At 41.7% G+C, this 16,403-nt stretch overlaps 1 protein-coding gene across 1 annotated transcript in view; it reads right to left on the bottom strand.

Annotated features, from left to right (window-relative positions):
- Positions 1–4,350: 4,350 nt before the first annotated feature.
- Positions 4,351–16,403, bottom strand: part of COL3A1 (collagen type III alpha 1 chain) — a 67,383-nt gene continuing 55,330 nt past the window's right edge. The window contains exons 39-51 of the mRNA XM_030579768.1: positions 15,840–16,001; positions 15,595–15,702; positions 13,905–14,012; positions 13,386–13,439; positions 13,102–13,209; positions 12,111–12,164; positions 11,894–12,001; positions 10,280–10,333; positions 9,956–10,063; positions 9,000–9,285; positions 7,385–7,572; positions 6,991–7,233; positions 4,351–5,428 (exon numbers count right to left, since the gene is read on the bottom strand). Of these exons, the coding sequence (XP_030435628.1) occupies positions 5,282–5,428; positions 6,991–7,233; positions 7,385–7,572; positions 9,000–9,285; positions 9,956–10,063; positions 10,280–10,333; positions 11,894–12,001; positions 12,111–12,164; positions 13,102–13,209; positions 13,386–13,439; positions 13,905–14,012; positions 15,595–15,702; positions 15,840–16,001 (1,728 nt within the window). The 3' untranslated portion in view covers positions 4,351–5,281. The remainder of the gene's footprint in view (positions 5,429–6,990; positions 7,234–7,384; positions 7,573–8,999; positions 9,286–9,955; positions 10,064–10,279; positions 10,334–11,893; positions 12,002–12,110; positions 12,165–13,101; positions 13,210–13,385; positions 13,440–13,904; positions 14,013–15,594; positions 15,703–15,839; positions 16,002–16,403) is intronic.

Raw genomic sequence — 16,403 nt, forward strand, 5'->3', positions numbered from 1 at the left:
CCCAGCAAGAGCCAAGTGTAGAGGTGCTTAGTGTGGGGAAATCCAGGTGTTGGGCAAGAGAGTTGAGGAAATCTGGGTGTGGGTGGTTCAGTGGTGGATCTGGATGCATAGGGGCTTGTGTGTGTGTGTGTGTGTGTGTGTGCGTGGGGTGTTTCCAGGTCAAGGGGCAATGGGACTTTGCAGAGGGTGAAGGTTGTTGGGGCTGAGCAGGAGGGGTCTGGGTTGCGGGGGCGGAAATGGGATTTAGCAGGGAGTCTGGGTATAGGGAGCTCAGTGGAGGGGGCTGAGTGCTGGGGGAGTGGGACTTTGGTGGGGTCTGGGTGCAGATGATTGGGGCTCAGTTGAGTGGGGGGGCATGTGTAGGGGGCTCATTGGGGTAGTGCAGCAGGGTGAGGCTCGTCAGGGTGGGAGTTTGATGCTCCTGCTTAATGGGGGAGCCTCAGCTGCTGCCGAGGGGAAGCTGCATAACAGGCTCCTGCTTCCAATCCCAATTTCCCTCTCACTGCCTTCTCCCCACTGTCCCCTGCCCCTATTCTCCTCCTCTCACTCCCACATCTCCCACCCCCCATTCCTTACCCACTATAGCCCTGAAAATCTCTGGATAGGATGCAGATATAAAGTGGATAGCCGCAGATCATTTTTGCAGCTTGTGGATTGGATGTATATACAAATTTTGTATCTGCACAGGGCTCTATTGCCCACTGCCTCTTCCCTCCCCCCTCCTCCATTTGCCCTGCCCCACTATGCGTACTCACTGTTGTACAGAAAACAGGGTGGCTCCTAGCACACAGAAGAGGAGCACAACTGCCACTAGGACCCAGGAGGTGGTATCTGAGTGGCATCCTCCTCTAGCTGGGCGGCGCTGTGCTTGCAGAAATGGAGGGCAGGGGCACAGTATCATGTAGCCCCCACATGTCCCCTCCACACCTCACTTCTGTTTAGGAAGGCAATGGCTCCCCCAAGCTACACCCATGAGCAACCCCAGCCCAGTCCCATCCTCCCCACATGGCTTCCCTTTGCTGCCCAGTCATTTTCTGTGGGAGGACATGAATTCTGCACATGTTCAGTGGCACGGAATTCTCCCAGGAGTAAAATGCATGAATACAGCAGGTTTCATTTCAGACTTCATTTGATCTATTATGCGTCCTTTGCCTTTGCAATTGGCTATAGTTGTGCTACTTTGTATCTCTACCTTTTTTGACATTGTATAGAGTAGAATTGGCATATATAAAGGCATGAGGCCCTCTCAAATTATGAATAATTAACCAAGTTATGACCCTTAGATTTTTTTTGTTCCCTATTGATCAACTGGTCTGTCAAATAAGGACTGAGACCCAATCTCAGCTGACCTTTCCAAACTTGTAACTACTTGTGCACCTCATTCCTGTAAATGACAAACCTTCACTATCGTTTAATAGTTAGGTCTTCTGGGGAGGGAAAATGTGGTGTTGTTTATGTTGATAGTTTACTCTGAAATAATGAAGTTATATAAATTGTTTCAAAATTATTAAAAATGACAAATTGTCTGGTAAAAAACTTGACCATTTTAGTTGGGTCCTTCTTTGCCTTTTTTGTGGGGTCTCTCTGTTGTGAGAGGAGACATTCCAAGGACTCTTTACAGTTGAATGGCAGATGGGAGAGGATACAGCACGTGTTGAGCTGCAAGTTACTTGGCAAAAACCCAGCTGTGAGGACTGGTTTGTAAGGAGCTAGTAATTGAGACCGGAAGGGGTAATGAGACAACCTGCTCTCACCTTTGAATTGTTAATGACACATGGCTTGCACTGCCATTGATGGGTAGAAGATTGCATACTCTACTTCTCTTTATCCCACTCCTTTCATAAGCACTAAAATGTACTTAAACATGTAAAAAAAGAAAGGCCAGGATCATTTGAGGATACAAGTCCCTTTTCTCGCCTTATTGCAGTTGTGCTTACTGGAGAAGAGTAAAATATTCTAAATAAGAATGGCCATGCTGGCTCAGACCAATGGTCCATCTAGCCCAGTATCCTGTCTTCCAACAGTGGCCAGTGCCAGGTGCCTCAGAAGGAATGAAGAGAACAGATAATCATCAAGTGATCCATCCCTGTTACCTATTCCCAGCTTCTGGCAAACAGACACTAGGGACATCATCCCTGCCCAGCCTATCCTCTATGAATCATCATCATCCCTGCCCACCTATCCTCTATGAATTTATCTAGTTCTTTTTTGAACCTTCTTCCCCGCTCTGCCCATCACCTCCCAGGAGGCTGTGGCTGTAAGAAAAGCCCCTCATGTCTTGCCACTACACTGCATGAGGCTTTCCCCCATGCACAGGGCCCATACATCTTCAGTTCCAAAAACACAGGTTCTGCTCCTAGTTTATATTTTGATTCACTGTGACTGTACTAAATTCTTCCATCTGTGCCGACCTGGTTCTGTCTTCTTAGAGCCATGCTAGCAGCAGGCAGACTGTAGTGATGACAAAGGCCAAGGGCATACTGACAACCTCCTTGCCAGAGAGGTTTACAAGATTCCAGCTCAGAGAGTAAGGCTCCAAAAACATGTTCCTTCCCAATAGGCTAAAGCTACTAGGGTTAGTACACTAGTGTTTTTATGCTACTCCAATAATATAAAGATGTACTGAAATGTTTCACAAATGACAAAAATCAGTATAGCTTTCCTGAAAAGACCTATATTCGCTATTTTTGTTTTTAGTGTTTTCCTTGTGTTCTGATGTGCCAATTATTGATTCCTATATGGGGTGACAGGTAGTGCTAGAAATCTAAATTACTTCAGTAGGGAACAATATATACTTGGGGTACTCATTCAAAAAAACTTTTTAAAACTATGAATTGAACACCTTCAAAGCTATCCTATTTGGTCGTCTAATTGTTTTAATTCAAAAGCTTCTTCCTTTTCAAATGGAATTGGTCATTTGTAGTTTCATAGTGACCAATGATTATGCCAAATACATTTCCTATGTTAACCAAACATCTTTAACAGTAATAGTCCAAGTACTGCCATCAGTTATGCCAGTGCAACCCACTGAAGTAATTTCACAGAGCAGAAGTTTGTTCCCTTATAAGTGGTTTAATAGTTGCAGAAAATGTTAAAAGTACCCGGTAATGTGGGATTTTCAAAAGTACCCAGCATTGCCTCAATTCTGTGCGCATTGAAATTAACGGAGCTATGTTAGGCTAATGCTCATCATTTTAGAAAATCCCACCCTACATTGATTTGCGCCTTTAGGCACAGCCCTGAGCAAAGGGTAGTGCACCAGGCACTACTGTGATGCAGAAACCTACCTACTCGTATGTGTAATTTCCTCCTTTGCTTTCTCTTTTACTAGCAATGGCTAGTAATTTATGGCTGACCTACCAGAAGCCATACTATTATCCATGCTGTTCGGATTCAGTTGTTCTGCCTTGGGGAAGGTGGATCCACCCCAACACCTGCTCCAGGGGAGCAATAAACTGGTGAGTAGCCCCACTTATTCCTACATACTTGGACTCAAGTGCTAAGTAGAACTTGTAGAGGTTTGGAAGGTGTTCTTATTCCCTTGCACAGGCACCTAATCCAAGCCACAGTCTATCAGATCATTTATTTTTGACGTTAAAAGTAATGGCAACTTTCATATTAATATGAATAGTTAAGAATAGACAAAAGGGAGATAATGTGCTATATCAATGTTGTTTCATCCAGATTTCTAGACAGAAGTTTTCTTCAACAGCACAAAATATATAGATGTGTCAGTCATTTTGCTGGCTTGTGTGCTATTCAAGTGAGCATCACTGTTGACTATACTATGCTGTGTGATAGTCAAAATTTTATTGTCAGTTATGTACATTACCACCTCTACAGTAGCTTTCTGCACTCATTTCTTAACCCTTCCATTTCTATGTGGGTAAAACTCAGTCTTGACTGCTATAAAGCCTACCTCCTGCTTATATTCCATGTGTTTGCAGTAAAGGCACTATGCTGGCCCTCACCATGGGGTTGGATTTCAACGGCACAGAATTTACAAGTTTCCATTCAGCTTCCAAAGGATTTGTGACGTTAATCAAATCATTTTCCAAAGTACCATGTCATGTGTCTGTCATGTGTAACCGGTTTTCAGTACTGACCCTATGGAATGATAGTCCAAAAAGCTGATCACAGATAGTTTTAACTTTAAATTTCTAAGTAAAAAAATACTTTAGTGCAGCAGATAGCATTTCTGAGTACTAAACTGTAAACTCTCTGGGTGAAATCCTGCAATTTTGCTTGAGGAAAGATTACTCAGTCCTTTTTCTGGCAAAACTCTCTTATGACTTTGCCTTCCTGTTAGTAAAGTTGGGAGTGAAGGATAAGAATAGTGAAGTGAAAAAATGAGGAGTTTTATTAAGATATTTATTATGTGTCTCTGTAAGGAAAAGATCAACAACAATATAAAAGCTTACAAAGATGGTTAACCTTCAACACTACACATGTGTTAATGTGATGAAAGAAGCTCACAATTCTGCATCTTTGACTTTTACAGAGTGAAGGGAGAATGACCTCAAAAATAGTACCCCAATCCTAATCTCTGACAGGAGACATTTACAGTTGTTGTTAATCCTTTAATGCAAGTCAATAAACCTGTCTTGCAGATTTAGAAGTGAAAAATACATTAGCACCATCACATTAGTCTTTTACACTTCCCTAATTTTAGTGGTCTTGACCAGCAATGACAGGAAAGTATAGAAGCACCCTTGAAAACAGAATAGCAGAATTTTATTGTTGGATTGTAACATTAGGGTTACTAATCAGTAAAGAAAAATACAATTGTATACCTAATTCCCTTGAATTAACCAATGGTTCCAATGTATTTTGATTTGGCTGTTTGTTTTTTGCTGTAATTCATCAAACTCATCCCAGTTTCTGTCCATGTTGAGGTAGTTGAAACGGGGAAGTCTTTCTATCTTTATGGACTGCGTCTTAGGGTAAACTTTGATGCTGGGAGCAATCAGTGCTGTGTAAATTGGCTTTCATTCAACTAATAGAAGACAGTATTGTTTTGTTGAGTGTTGAAGTTTTATTATAGCACCACGGAGACATGTTTGGAAGATGGAATTTGGTTAAAAAAAGCAAAAAGCATTTTTATTGTACTTTGTGTAATTAAAAACAATTAACCCTTTGTTGAATTACCTTTTTTCCTCCAGAAAATTTGTAAATAAATAACTGGGATACAGTTGAGCACCTGTACCAGTTGACAAGGTTAAAACAAAAGGAGAGTGTGGATTTGCTTGCTGGGGTTTTAGAAAAAGCAGTATCCTTGATTTTATAAGAAACAGACTGGGCCAATGTCCGCACCGAATTCCTGATCAGGACCACCAATATCCATGGGAGCGATATCCACCACAGGCAACCTCATTGTCTTGCGTGTTCTGTATTCAAAGACTGTTTTACCCCATTCTCCAGTGTGCTTCTGCAAAAATTGAAGAGAAAACCAGTTTAGAGAAATCCAATATAGTTTTAGAAGGAAGTTATTTTACTTAATTTCGCACCTGTTGTTCCTCACACTGATGTTACATCCCCTGCAGAACTCAAAGTACTGCATTTCTCTAATCATTATCTTCTTGGAAAGACATATGTTTATAATAGCTCTTTATTAGTGTTTGAATGCTGGGCCAGGTAATGGGCAATCAGCAGATGGTTACAGCTCCCTGAACAGATCTCTTGCACACATGGTGTCTGTGTAGCTTAGAGTGGGTAGGAGGCATTGCAGTGCTCCAGCCAGCATTGAGAAATGCTCCCCATCCTTGTGCAATGAGCACAAATGTGCTAGTAAGCACAGGAAAGGGAAACAGGAAAAAATAAGCTGCACTTTGCATTTGTCTCATGCATGCAAAAAAACGACAGCAAGAGGTTGCAATGTAGACCAGGCTCAGACTACTTTAAGTTGCACTTTCTGTTATGTGCATGGGTCTCTTTTGTGCCATCGAGACTTCAGATCACTTCAGCAGTGACTAGCAATTGTGTAAGCTATGGTGCATTAGTTTCTGCTGTCTAAACAGACTGCTGTTATTCACATCAACTGGCATGCCTGATCATAACTGCCATTCATCAGTTGCTCTTGCAACAGGCTTAGACTAGCTGCCTGCATGTTGCTATCAGATGGTTCCCTGCCTGTTCCTGGTACCTGCCAGCACTGAACATACTGCCAAAGAGTAGTGGGAGTGCCCTCAATTGCGGCTTTATCCTGGATGATGTCAGTCCTGCCTCAAGTGAACTCATCAATGAGTAGACTTCATAGCATCAGTACCCTCCAGCTATGTATGATCGTGGAGCAGTGCTACCTTGAAACATAGGCCAAAGCACCTACCTCAAGGGGAGATGAAATTGTCTATAGGGCATCTCTGTCTTAGTGCAGTTTTTTTTCTCCCATGTGAATTTTTGCATGCTTGGGACAATCGAGCCCTTAATATTCAATTCTTAGTTCAACAAACAGCTCCACTTTGGATTGAATAGAATTAGGTTTTGCGGGGGGGTCAGAATTTCAGCACCATGACTTGGATGAAAGGAGAAAGAAAAGAGGGCCTCTAAAAGAAGACCTTTGTAAAGCACAGTTTTGAATAGCATCTTACTCCACAAACAGTGCTGTTGATTTCAAAGCTGTATTTAGCATGGAGCCTGTAGCAAGGGCCAGTGCAGAGATCACGGTCCCGGGAGGTGGCATAATGCTGCCAGTGCCTATTCCTTGGTTGTGCTGGCAAAGGGTATGCTATACCCACAAATGGCCAACCAAGTGAACTAGCTCACTTGGCTCCACCTAAACTCGTGCACCAGCACCGGTTCCATCTATTCCCTGTCTGACCTTGCTCAAGCTTCTGGAGCGCATTGTCTGAGATATCTGAGCATCACAGCTGCAACTCTGTCCAGCCGTGGCCATGGCTGAGGGAGTCTTTGCCCTTTCCTGTATCCCTGCATGGCTAGGATCCCATCTATCCCTATATGTGGTGCTATCTTACAAAAATTCTGTGTACTTACAGTACAGCCATCTTCCAGAACGGCATACGTGAATTTGCTGTTTCCTTCAGCCTTGAACTCACTCTCAGTAGAACTCATCAGTTTCAGAGCTTTCTTAACATTTCCACTGGCCTGATCCATGTAAGCAATGCTGTTCTTGCAGTGATAAGTGATATTCTGAGAGGCACGGCTAGAGAGCAATCTAAGGAACGCCATCTGCACATCTGAAACATCTTCTGGAAGCTCTGGATCTCCATAGCTGAACTGTGGTACAACACACAAAACAAGCTTTATTTTTAACTGCTGATATATTTACTAGTTTAAATTAATTCCATGATATTACTTATCTGTGATGTGAATGAAATATAAGAATTGCTGTCCAGGCTATTCACTGAGAAGATCTAATATTTCTTACCTGGAAGCCACCGTTCATAGACTCTCCAAACCAGATGTGTTTCTTTTCAGCTCCTGAATTGGTCCACCAGTTTTTACGTGTCACGCTGCTGGGATTAGCACTGATGCATGTTTCACCAGTTTCCATATTACAGTATGCTTTTATAGCATCCATCTTGCAACCTTGGTTAGGATCAATCCAGTAGTCTCCTAGAGGGACATAAAATAGCAGAAAATCAGGAGAGGAATTTGATTATTTTCCCCATATATTCTAAAGCTTATGTCTATCTCAAATCCTAGCACTCAGTAAGAGGTACGGAAGTTTTGACTGAAGACAAGCCAGGAGAAGAATTAAGGTGGCACAAAGAGACAATGTATGATCTCATTCAAATGCTCTAAGATGACTTGTCAGAGAAATTCTAGCTTTTTTTAAATTGTGTTATTTATGGCCCCCAGCAGCAAAGGACTTAAGCAGATATTTAACTATAAGCATCTGAGAAGTCTTACTGAAGCCAATGGGCCTGGACCTGGCTTAAAAATCACACTTATACTAAGTGCTTTGTTTTATCAGGGCCCAAAACATTTGGGGGCAAATTTGTTATTGGCCTAAGACTCTACTGATGACAATGAGGTTGCACCCTTTATGCTGATGGTGAATTTGATTTAAATGTCAGCATTCAAATGTCAGTAGTTTCATTTCTCCACGAGTTTATATTTAAGTTATTATAATGGAAGATATATTTACCACACTTTATACTCTTGGAATGGTATGCTGTAAGTGGATGACAACAATTATTTTTCAGCAGATTTGTGCATTTTGAAGAATGCTTATTTTTGTATGTTTGAACTTTATGGAAAACAGATCACGATAAAGATTGCAGCATCTCTAAAACTTTTGATTAAGCATAATCTTTTTGTAATTAGATTTTCTGTTCTGTTTTTACACTATTTGTTATTTATTGTCCATCAGAGAACCAAATAAGTTAGAAAATAAAGTTTTTATTCAATTTGATAATTACAAAAACAACTTTTCAGATATAAAGAGAAGCATTGCATGCTGGGTTCATATTTTGGCTTTTGGTGTAAAATATCATGTTATATTATTGGGAGAGCATTAAATCATGCATCATATAATCAACCTTTTTCAATGAGGCTTTCCCATGTCCCCACTCCTATCCCCAAAATTAAATTAAACTGTAGTTCTACTCAAAAAAAGAAAATTCTGACAACTGTAGAGGAGCAACAAAGTTTCATGGGTGAAACCAAGGGTATAATCTGAAGAAAATATGGTTGCACAGTTCTCACTCAGAGCCTGATTTGCCCTGCTGTGACTTTGGGCCTGAGCAAATTCCACTGAAACTAATAGGAATCTTTCCAGTGATATCACTAGGCTTTGGATCAGACCCTCAATTACTAATGATGATGTACAAGAAAGTGAACCAAAATGGACTTTCAGATTCCAGCTTTACTTTGTAGTACTGGCAGTTAGAAAACAGTCTTGTATTGACCTATGAGAAGCCTGCCATGACAATGCAATTGGTCCATATTTGTTTTTCAGAATCCAGTCACACTGCAAACAAAACAATTCAAGATGCAGGTGGTGTTACCCATATTGCGAACAAAAAAATCTAACATACCGCTCTTGAGTTCTGGATGGCAGAATTTCAGGTCTCTGCAGTTACGAGCTGGGTTCTTCCGGGAGCCATCAGGGCTAACGATGTTTTCGATTTGGTTGTTAATTGATTTCATTGACGATAAGATGTCGTTCATATTGTTCTTGTTTTCAGATGGCTCATCTCCATAGAAGTATGATGGTCCTTTTTCACCAGTTAAAGCACCAATGCCATCACCTCCTCCACAGCATGGACCAGGAGCTCCAGGAGGTCCAGGGGGGCCCATGGGACCAGGGTGGCCAGGGGAACCCTAGGAAATAAAGGACATAACGCTGAGTAAGTATTGCAGGCTCAGACCTAAGTCCATACAAGTACTGTATGGACCATAAATATAAAGCTAAGGACAATGCTAGTTACAGAAAAAACTTTATTGCTCTGTTTTCACTCAGCTCTACTGTTAGCCACTCTGGGACCAGTTTAGCCCATTCTCTTCCTAATTCAGTATCAAATTGTGGGCAACCTTGTTCAAGTTGAGTTGTAGAGATGAAGATGATGCTGGGAGCTCATGTATGCAGAGCAGCCATAATATGGCTAAGGAGCAAAGGCAATTAAATAAACTGAGAGTGCTAGCCTCCCCAAATGGGGAAAGTAGGCTATAGTCCTGCCTCCACTTCACACTAGCCTGCAGCGTTGTCAAGGCTTTAAAGAGAAGAGGAGATTTTGCTCTCTCATATTAAATGGGAAATGTTGGGGCTTATCTGGGGCCTGAGCCAAAGCCAAATGAATGAAATGTCTCCACTGAGTTCAGTGAACTTGGATCAAGCCCCTGGTGCTCAGTACCCAGCTCTAAGTAGGTAGATACATTCTACATTAGTTGTAGTTCCAGCATGCGAAGTGTTAGAAAGGTTCATCTTTGTAATGACAGATGTATCAATAAAAAGTTATTTGTTTAATGAACATTGTGCTTGCTGTCCACTTACCGCAGACCCACTTTCACCTCGATTACCACGAGGGCCTGGAGGACCTATGGGGCCTGGGTAACCACTTGTACCATCCTTTCCAGGAGGACCAGCTGGGCCAGGGGGACCCTAGGACAATGACAAACATGGTTAAATATAAAAGATCCCGTATGTTATTTATGGATTATTTCAAATGTTAGAAAGTATTTTAAATCATTTAGTTCTTATGAATTATCATGTGCTTCCTGGTTCTTTAGCTCTTGCCATTTGACAGTTGCCATATTTTTAGTTCAAAACATTCGTTCTAACATAGCTGGATTTGGTTAATCCGGAAATGTTACTTACTCTCGCTCCCATAGCTCCGGGACTTCCATTCGCACCTTGTGGACCCAGAGGACCCTGTTAAAAGAAGATGGGCCATAAATATTCTCTAATCTACTGGATGCAGCAGGAATCTCAGTGATGCTCCTTGCATAATCATTTTAATAGATAACTTTAAAGATTTTTTATGTAAAGCAAATAATTGAAAAAAGATATTTCAAGCTCAGATATGACAAATAAAACCCTGTCATTCTCTAATCAGAAAAAGTATAAGGCCTTGTCCAGTGCACAGTGGGAGTCTTCCCATTGACTTCTGTGGACTTTGGATAAAGCCCTACTTCTACTGGAATACACAGCTATCACTTCTGGTTGTAGTGTTCTGTCCCATCTAGTGGCACTGAAACCACTTAGAGAGAGAGATAAAATGAGTCTGCTCTAGAGCCTTAGCTGACAGGCAGTTGGCTTTTAGCTCATGTGGTAGAGGCTCAGGCACTAAGGTCCAGAGGCCCCAGGTTTGATCCCGATGACTGGGGTCTGTTGGCATTACAACTGCAGTGCTGACTATGGTATTTGCAGGATTTCTTTTACAGATTCTGCAAACATCAATTGTTTTAAATAAATGAAGAGTAAATGATCATTTATTTATTGATAAATTGCCAAGGAATAAACCACTTAGGGCTAATAGCTTCCTACTGAAAAATGTAAGTTAATGGAACTCTGCCAGGATTTCACTCTGTCCATGAGAGTAGTGAGCCGCAGATCCGATGCCACAGTATGGTAAATTTTGGTTAATGGCTTTTATAATCGGCCTCTATACATTTAGATTGTACATGCCTGCCATTACAGTTGTGGCGTTGCTATCACATTACATAACCCATCAGTTTTTAGAGCATTGCATGGGATTTGGTCTCTAGATTCTCTTTAGAGTCAGTGAAAGTTGTATAGTTAAAATGCCTTTAAATACAAATCTCTCTCATGCAGAATGATATGACTGATGTGAAGACAATTACAAATACTTAGGGCTGGATTATTTGTTGCCCTGTGCCTTGTGTAGTCATTAGTATCTATACAAAATGAGTGCACAGTACTTGTAAAATACTAGAGCTCTGATCTGATCTGGTAGCATTTCATACTCACTTTGCCTGTGTAAATGACTACACAAGTTTCAGGGCAACAAAAAATCCAGTCTTCAGACTCTAAGGGTGGTATATTTCAAACGCAAATTAAGGATTTGGATATCTGGTTGCCATTAATTTCTGGTCAAAACTGGGCAGCTAAATCCCACAGGCATCTTTGAAAATCTCAAGAGAAAAACACTAGGATTCTGACAAAGTCTCAGACCATAAATGTGAATATTATTTACCCTAAACAAAGCCAGAAGCCTCATTTAAAGAGGTTTTCTCAAATCCAGTTTTGTGTCTTAGGAACCTAATGAATCCATTGAGATCTTTATTCATCCTTGTTCCCCCTTAGTGTAACATGGGGATCAAGACTACTGATTGCCTTTAACATTTAAAATACACAGATGCTTTAGTAAATTACAGAAAGCTGAATTCTTTTTCTCTGTTACCTAACACTGAATCACTGTAATTGAAAGAAGAATTATAGCCTTAGTATGAAATTCAACATAATACTTACAGGGGGACCAGGGGAACCTGGGTTACCAGGAAATCCTCTATGACCCTTAATGCCATTGCTGCCACGCTCACCAGTTTCACCTTTGTCACCACGAGCACCTTGGGCACCCTTTAAAAATAGATTAGTAATAAAAATGGATATGAAAATAAGTAGGAGAAATTGTCAAAACCAGAAAATGGCAGAGCTGATATTCCAAGTGCTTTAAAGGGGGACTTACTGGAGCACCACGAGCACCAGCAGGACCGGCAGGGCCAACGGGACCAGCGGGACCCTGGGGACAAAAAAGGAATGACAGATATTCATGATCAAATGCAATTGCCATAATCTTTTCTCTAGAGAGACAGTATGTGGAAATACTAGAGCTGGTCAGAAACTAAGGAGAAAGTCCACAAACTTAGCTTAGCTTTTCATTGATAAGTTTCTTATATTATTTGGTAACAAAAACACCAAAATCTACTTGATAGCCAGCTCTACTTAAACAATCCCTTTGATACATGAAACCAGGCCTCATGTGCAAGGTGTTGAGTCCAAGTGAATTTGGGTCCTCTAAGGAGACACATGGGTATAATCCTGTAGAACACCAACATTTGGCAAGAGGTTGGGCTTTTCCAAAGTGTGCAACTCCCTCAGCTATTATAATATTACTAGTGCTGTACAGGCATAGTACAGTTTGTAAAACGAGACAGTCTGGTCGGCTTATTGACTGTGTGGCATCAAAAAGTACTAAATGGGTTTGAGTTTAAATTGTGCATAGCTATTAATGATTTGGTAGGTCTACACTTAATGGCAGAACGTAGAGTATACTGTACACCCAGGTATAAAGAGTAGTGTAGAGAGTGAGGCACTGCTTATGTGAATAGTGTGCCCTAGGCCCTTGATGCCTGGGGGATATTCCCTATATGGCTCTCTGTTTGTCCAAGCAGTGCCTCCCTGTGTCTACACTGATATTTTTAGCAGTGTAGTATCTGAGGTGTGATTATTGCTAGTTGAAAACTTTTCCCAATACTCTACTGCTGGAACCTTTCCCCACCACAGTGAAAGACTTCCCTGCGGCCTCTCCCCAGCCAGAGCCTTTCACTGCTGCAGACAGACAGACACACTTTGACTCTTCCATGCTCCTGTGCTCTCTGTTAGTGTATAAAACAGATTGCACTTGGTAAAACAATACAAAATGGACACTAGCTGCTTTCTGTTGTGTTTGCACTTACCGCATGTCCTCTTTCACCTGCTTTTCCAGCTGGACCAATGTTCCCTGGGGGCCCAGGATGACCAGGGGCACCAGGTAGACCCGGACCACCATTTTCACCACGATCGCCCTGCAGAGACATGTACAACAGCCAGCATCAGAAACACATCTATCTATTACAACATAATGCATATGTAACCCAGACCTCACTGATGCTGCAGAGATAGCTGGTGTAGTACAGATCAGCACCTAGATACCTCAGGAATTGGCAATCTATACATGCCATAGATACTTAATGCCTCCTACCTTGGGTCCTGGGGATCCATCACGACCTGGCAAGCCATCTGATCCAGGGTTACCCTGAAAAACATGGAGAGGTAAAAGTGTAAATATTCGCAGCATTATGGCATAGCCAACATGTTTTAGACTTAATAAGGATAATGCTCCTCAAAAGAAGAAAAGAGTCAGAATTGATTTAAATGCAGCCATCACAGAGAGGACCAAGTTGTAGGCAATCTTTCTGCAGGTTTACAGGAAGACAGCATGCCAGGAGATTGATATTGCCCCCTGTGTAGCCCTTATAAGGATCTTTCACAGCCGCAGTCCCTGAGCTTGTAACAGTGAAGGGAGTGTTCCTTTGGTTGACATCAATTAGGATAGGACTAGGGGGAACGGGCTGCGTCCTTTTAAATGAGAATGGTGTTGGCTCAGTTCCCCTATGCATCGGGCTGTTCAAGTAGAGATTCTAAATCCACTGTAGTTCCCCCTTACACAAGATTTTGTATAATTCACAGTCTAGCATGAAAATCTGAAATATCTGCGTACATCTCTGCCAGATTCTCCAGGTGGTCCACTTAGACCAGGAGGACCTTGTAGACCTGGAGCACCACGTTCTCCTGGGCTACCATTGCTGCCTGGTTTACCATCTTCACCCTGCATAGAAAAATGAAATGGTTCATTACATATTTTTTGTAATGTCATCAAATTATGCAGTTCTTGGTCTCTCTCTCTTTCCTCCCCTCCCCAATCAAGTGCAGCATCCTGTGCAGAAACACTGACAAGGAAGGAGTGAGTTAACTTTAGTAGAGCTACAATGGTGAAAATCCAGTGCCACTCCACTGATTACAATGGAATAAATAAGAACAGAATTTGGCCTAACAGATGTGGGATGAACAGTTACTGTGAGAGTCTGAAAGTGATGTTCTTATATTTTTTGAGCAAGGTACATAATGAAAATTAAGCAAATTAATAGCTGGTAATGAATGATGTTAACACTGAAGAAATACTATGAATTGTATGGGCCTTTCTATTGAATGATAGGTTAAAAAGAATAGAGAAGTATGGTACAACTGGAGACATGATGTGTCAGAGTTTTGATGCATTTTATGAAGATTTATTAGTGAATTATTCTGTTTTTCAGTTGTGTGAGGATGTTCATATATTTTTAGATAATCCTCAGAACAATCCAAGAATATTAGTACTAGAGATCAAAGACAACCACAGATTCAAGTACCACTCAATACAGGGAAAGTTTAGTGTGGATAGTAACTTTACAGTTCATGCCGTTCTCTAACTACTGGAGCAAATCTAGAAGTCCCTACTCAATTTTCACTCAGCTTTGACATCAGCTGGGATTTGCCTAAGTACAAACCATGTAAGGACTTCAGGATTTGGCCTATTATCAAGAAAGTTTGTCACATTCATTACATGTGGAATTCAGGATTGTCATTAAACTGTGTCTGATTCTGGGGGCCACTCATTAGGAGAGATGTGGACAAATTGGTGAGAGTCCAGAAAACAGCCACAAAAATAATAAAAAGTTTAGAAAACTTGACCTATGAACAGGGGTGGCTCTAGACATTTTGCCGCCCCAAGCACGGAGGGACCAGTGGACCCTCCGCAGGCATGCCGCCGAAGGCACCCTGCCTGCCGCCCTAGCAGCGACCGGGCGTGCCCCCAGTGGCTTGCCGCCCCAAGCACGCGCTTGGAGCGATGGTGCCTGGAGCCGCCCCTGCCTATGAACCTATGAAGAAAGGTTAAAAAGAACTGGCATCTTTAGTCTTGAGAAAAGACTGAGGGGGGACCTCACAGCAGTCTTCAGATATGTTAAAGGCTGTTATAAAGAAGACTCTGATCAATGTTCTCTATGTCCAGTGGTGGTAGGACAAAAAGTAATGGTCTTAATCTGCAGCAAGGGAGATGCAGGTTAGATATTAGGAAAAACTTTCTAACTATAAGGGTAATTAAGCTTGGAAACAGGCTTCCAAGGATTATTGTGGAATCCCTATCACTGGAGATTTTTTAAGAATAAATTAGATAAACACTTGTCAGAGATGGTCTAGGTTTAGTTGGTCCTGCCTCAGAACAGGGGGTTGGAGTTGAAAACATCTCAAGGTCTCTTCCAGCTCCACATTTCTGTGATTCTGTGAAAGGCTGAAACTCTATTAGATATTTACTGAATGATGTCAGCTGCATTATCTTTGAGGATAAATTAGGTCAATAAGTCTCTATTTACCTTTGGGCCAGATATGCCAGGAGCACCTGGTCTGCCAGCAAGGCCTGGCGGTCCCACAATACCACGTTGACCAACTATACCTGAGGGGCCTGGACTACCTGGTGGACCCTGTCAACAATATTTCAAATAAATAAGTGTTAGGTTCTCAGTTAAAACATGGCTTTGAATCATTATCTTTTTTTGATGACATACTTATTAAATTCCTATTCACAGGTTTAATGAACACTGCTAAATAATTTACTTACCACTTCTCCTCGTGAACCTGGTGAACCTCTTTCACCTGGTTGGCCAGGCTCACCTTTAGGACCAACACCTCCAGGGCTACCAGCCGGACCAGTGTTACCTGCTGGACCAGGACCACCATCCTTTCCAGGAGCTCCAACATTACCAGGTGGCCCTGGATTGCCCTATAAATGAATTTTAAAGAGAGATGACTCAGATACAATATCAGATATACTAGATGAGTCAAAACTATATACTACTTCATCATGATCAATTTAACACAGACTATTTTCATTAAAATAAGTGGGAGCTATGAGAGCTCAGCACCTATGCAAAATGCATCACTTGTTTTGGTGTCTAAATGCAGACTTAGGTGCCTCACTTTAGGCACCTGCATTTGGAAAGGCTGGCCTGCTTTTATATAAAAGCCCATCCCCTACCTAAATCTAGATTTTTTTCTCTCAATATTTTAAGTCGTGGGTAGAAGTGGAACTGCATTTTTTTATACCAGGGCTCAGCCAGAGGGATTCCTACATATTGATGGGTACTGGTTGATTTCTGGTATCACCCACCCAGAACAGATTCTA

This window comes from Gopherus evgoodei, chromosome 11 (assembly GCF_007399415.2).
Source record: "Gopherus evgoodei ecotype Sinaloan lineage chromosome 11, rGopEvg1_v1.p, whole genome shotgun sequence".
NCBI classification, from domain to species: domain Eukaryota; kingdom Metazoa; phylum Chordata; order Testudines; family Testudinidae; genus Gopherus; species Gopherus evgoodei.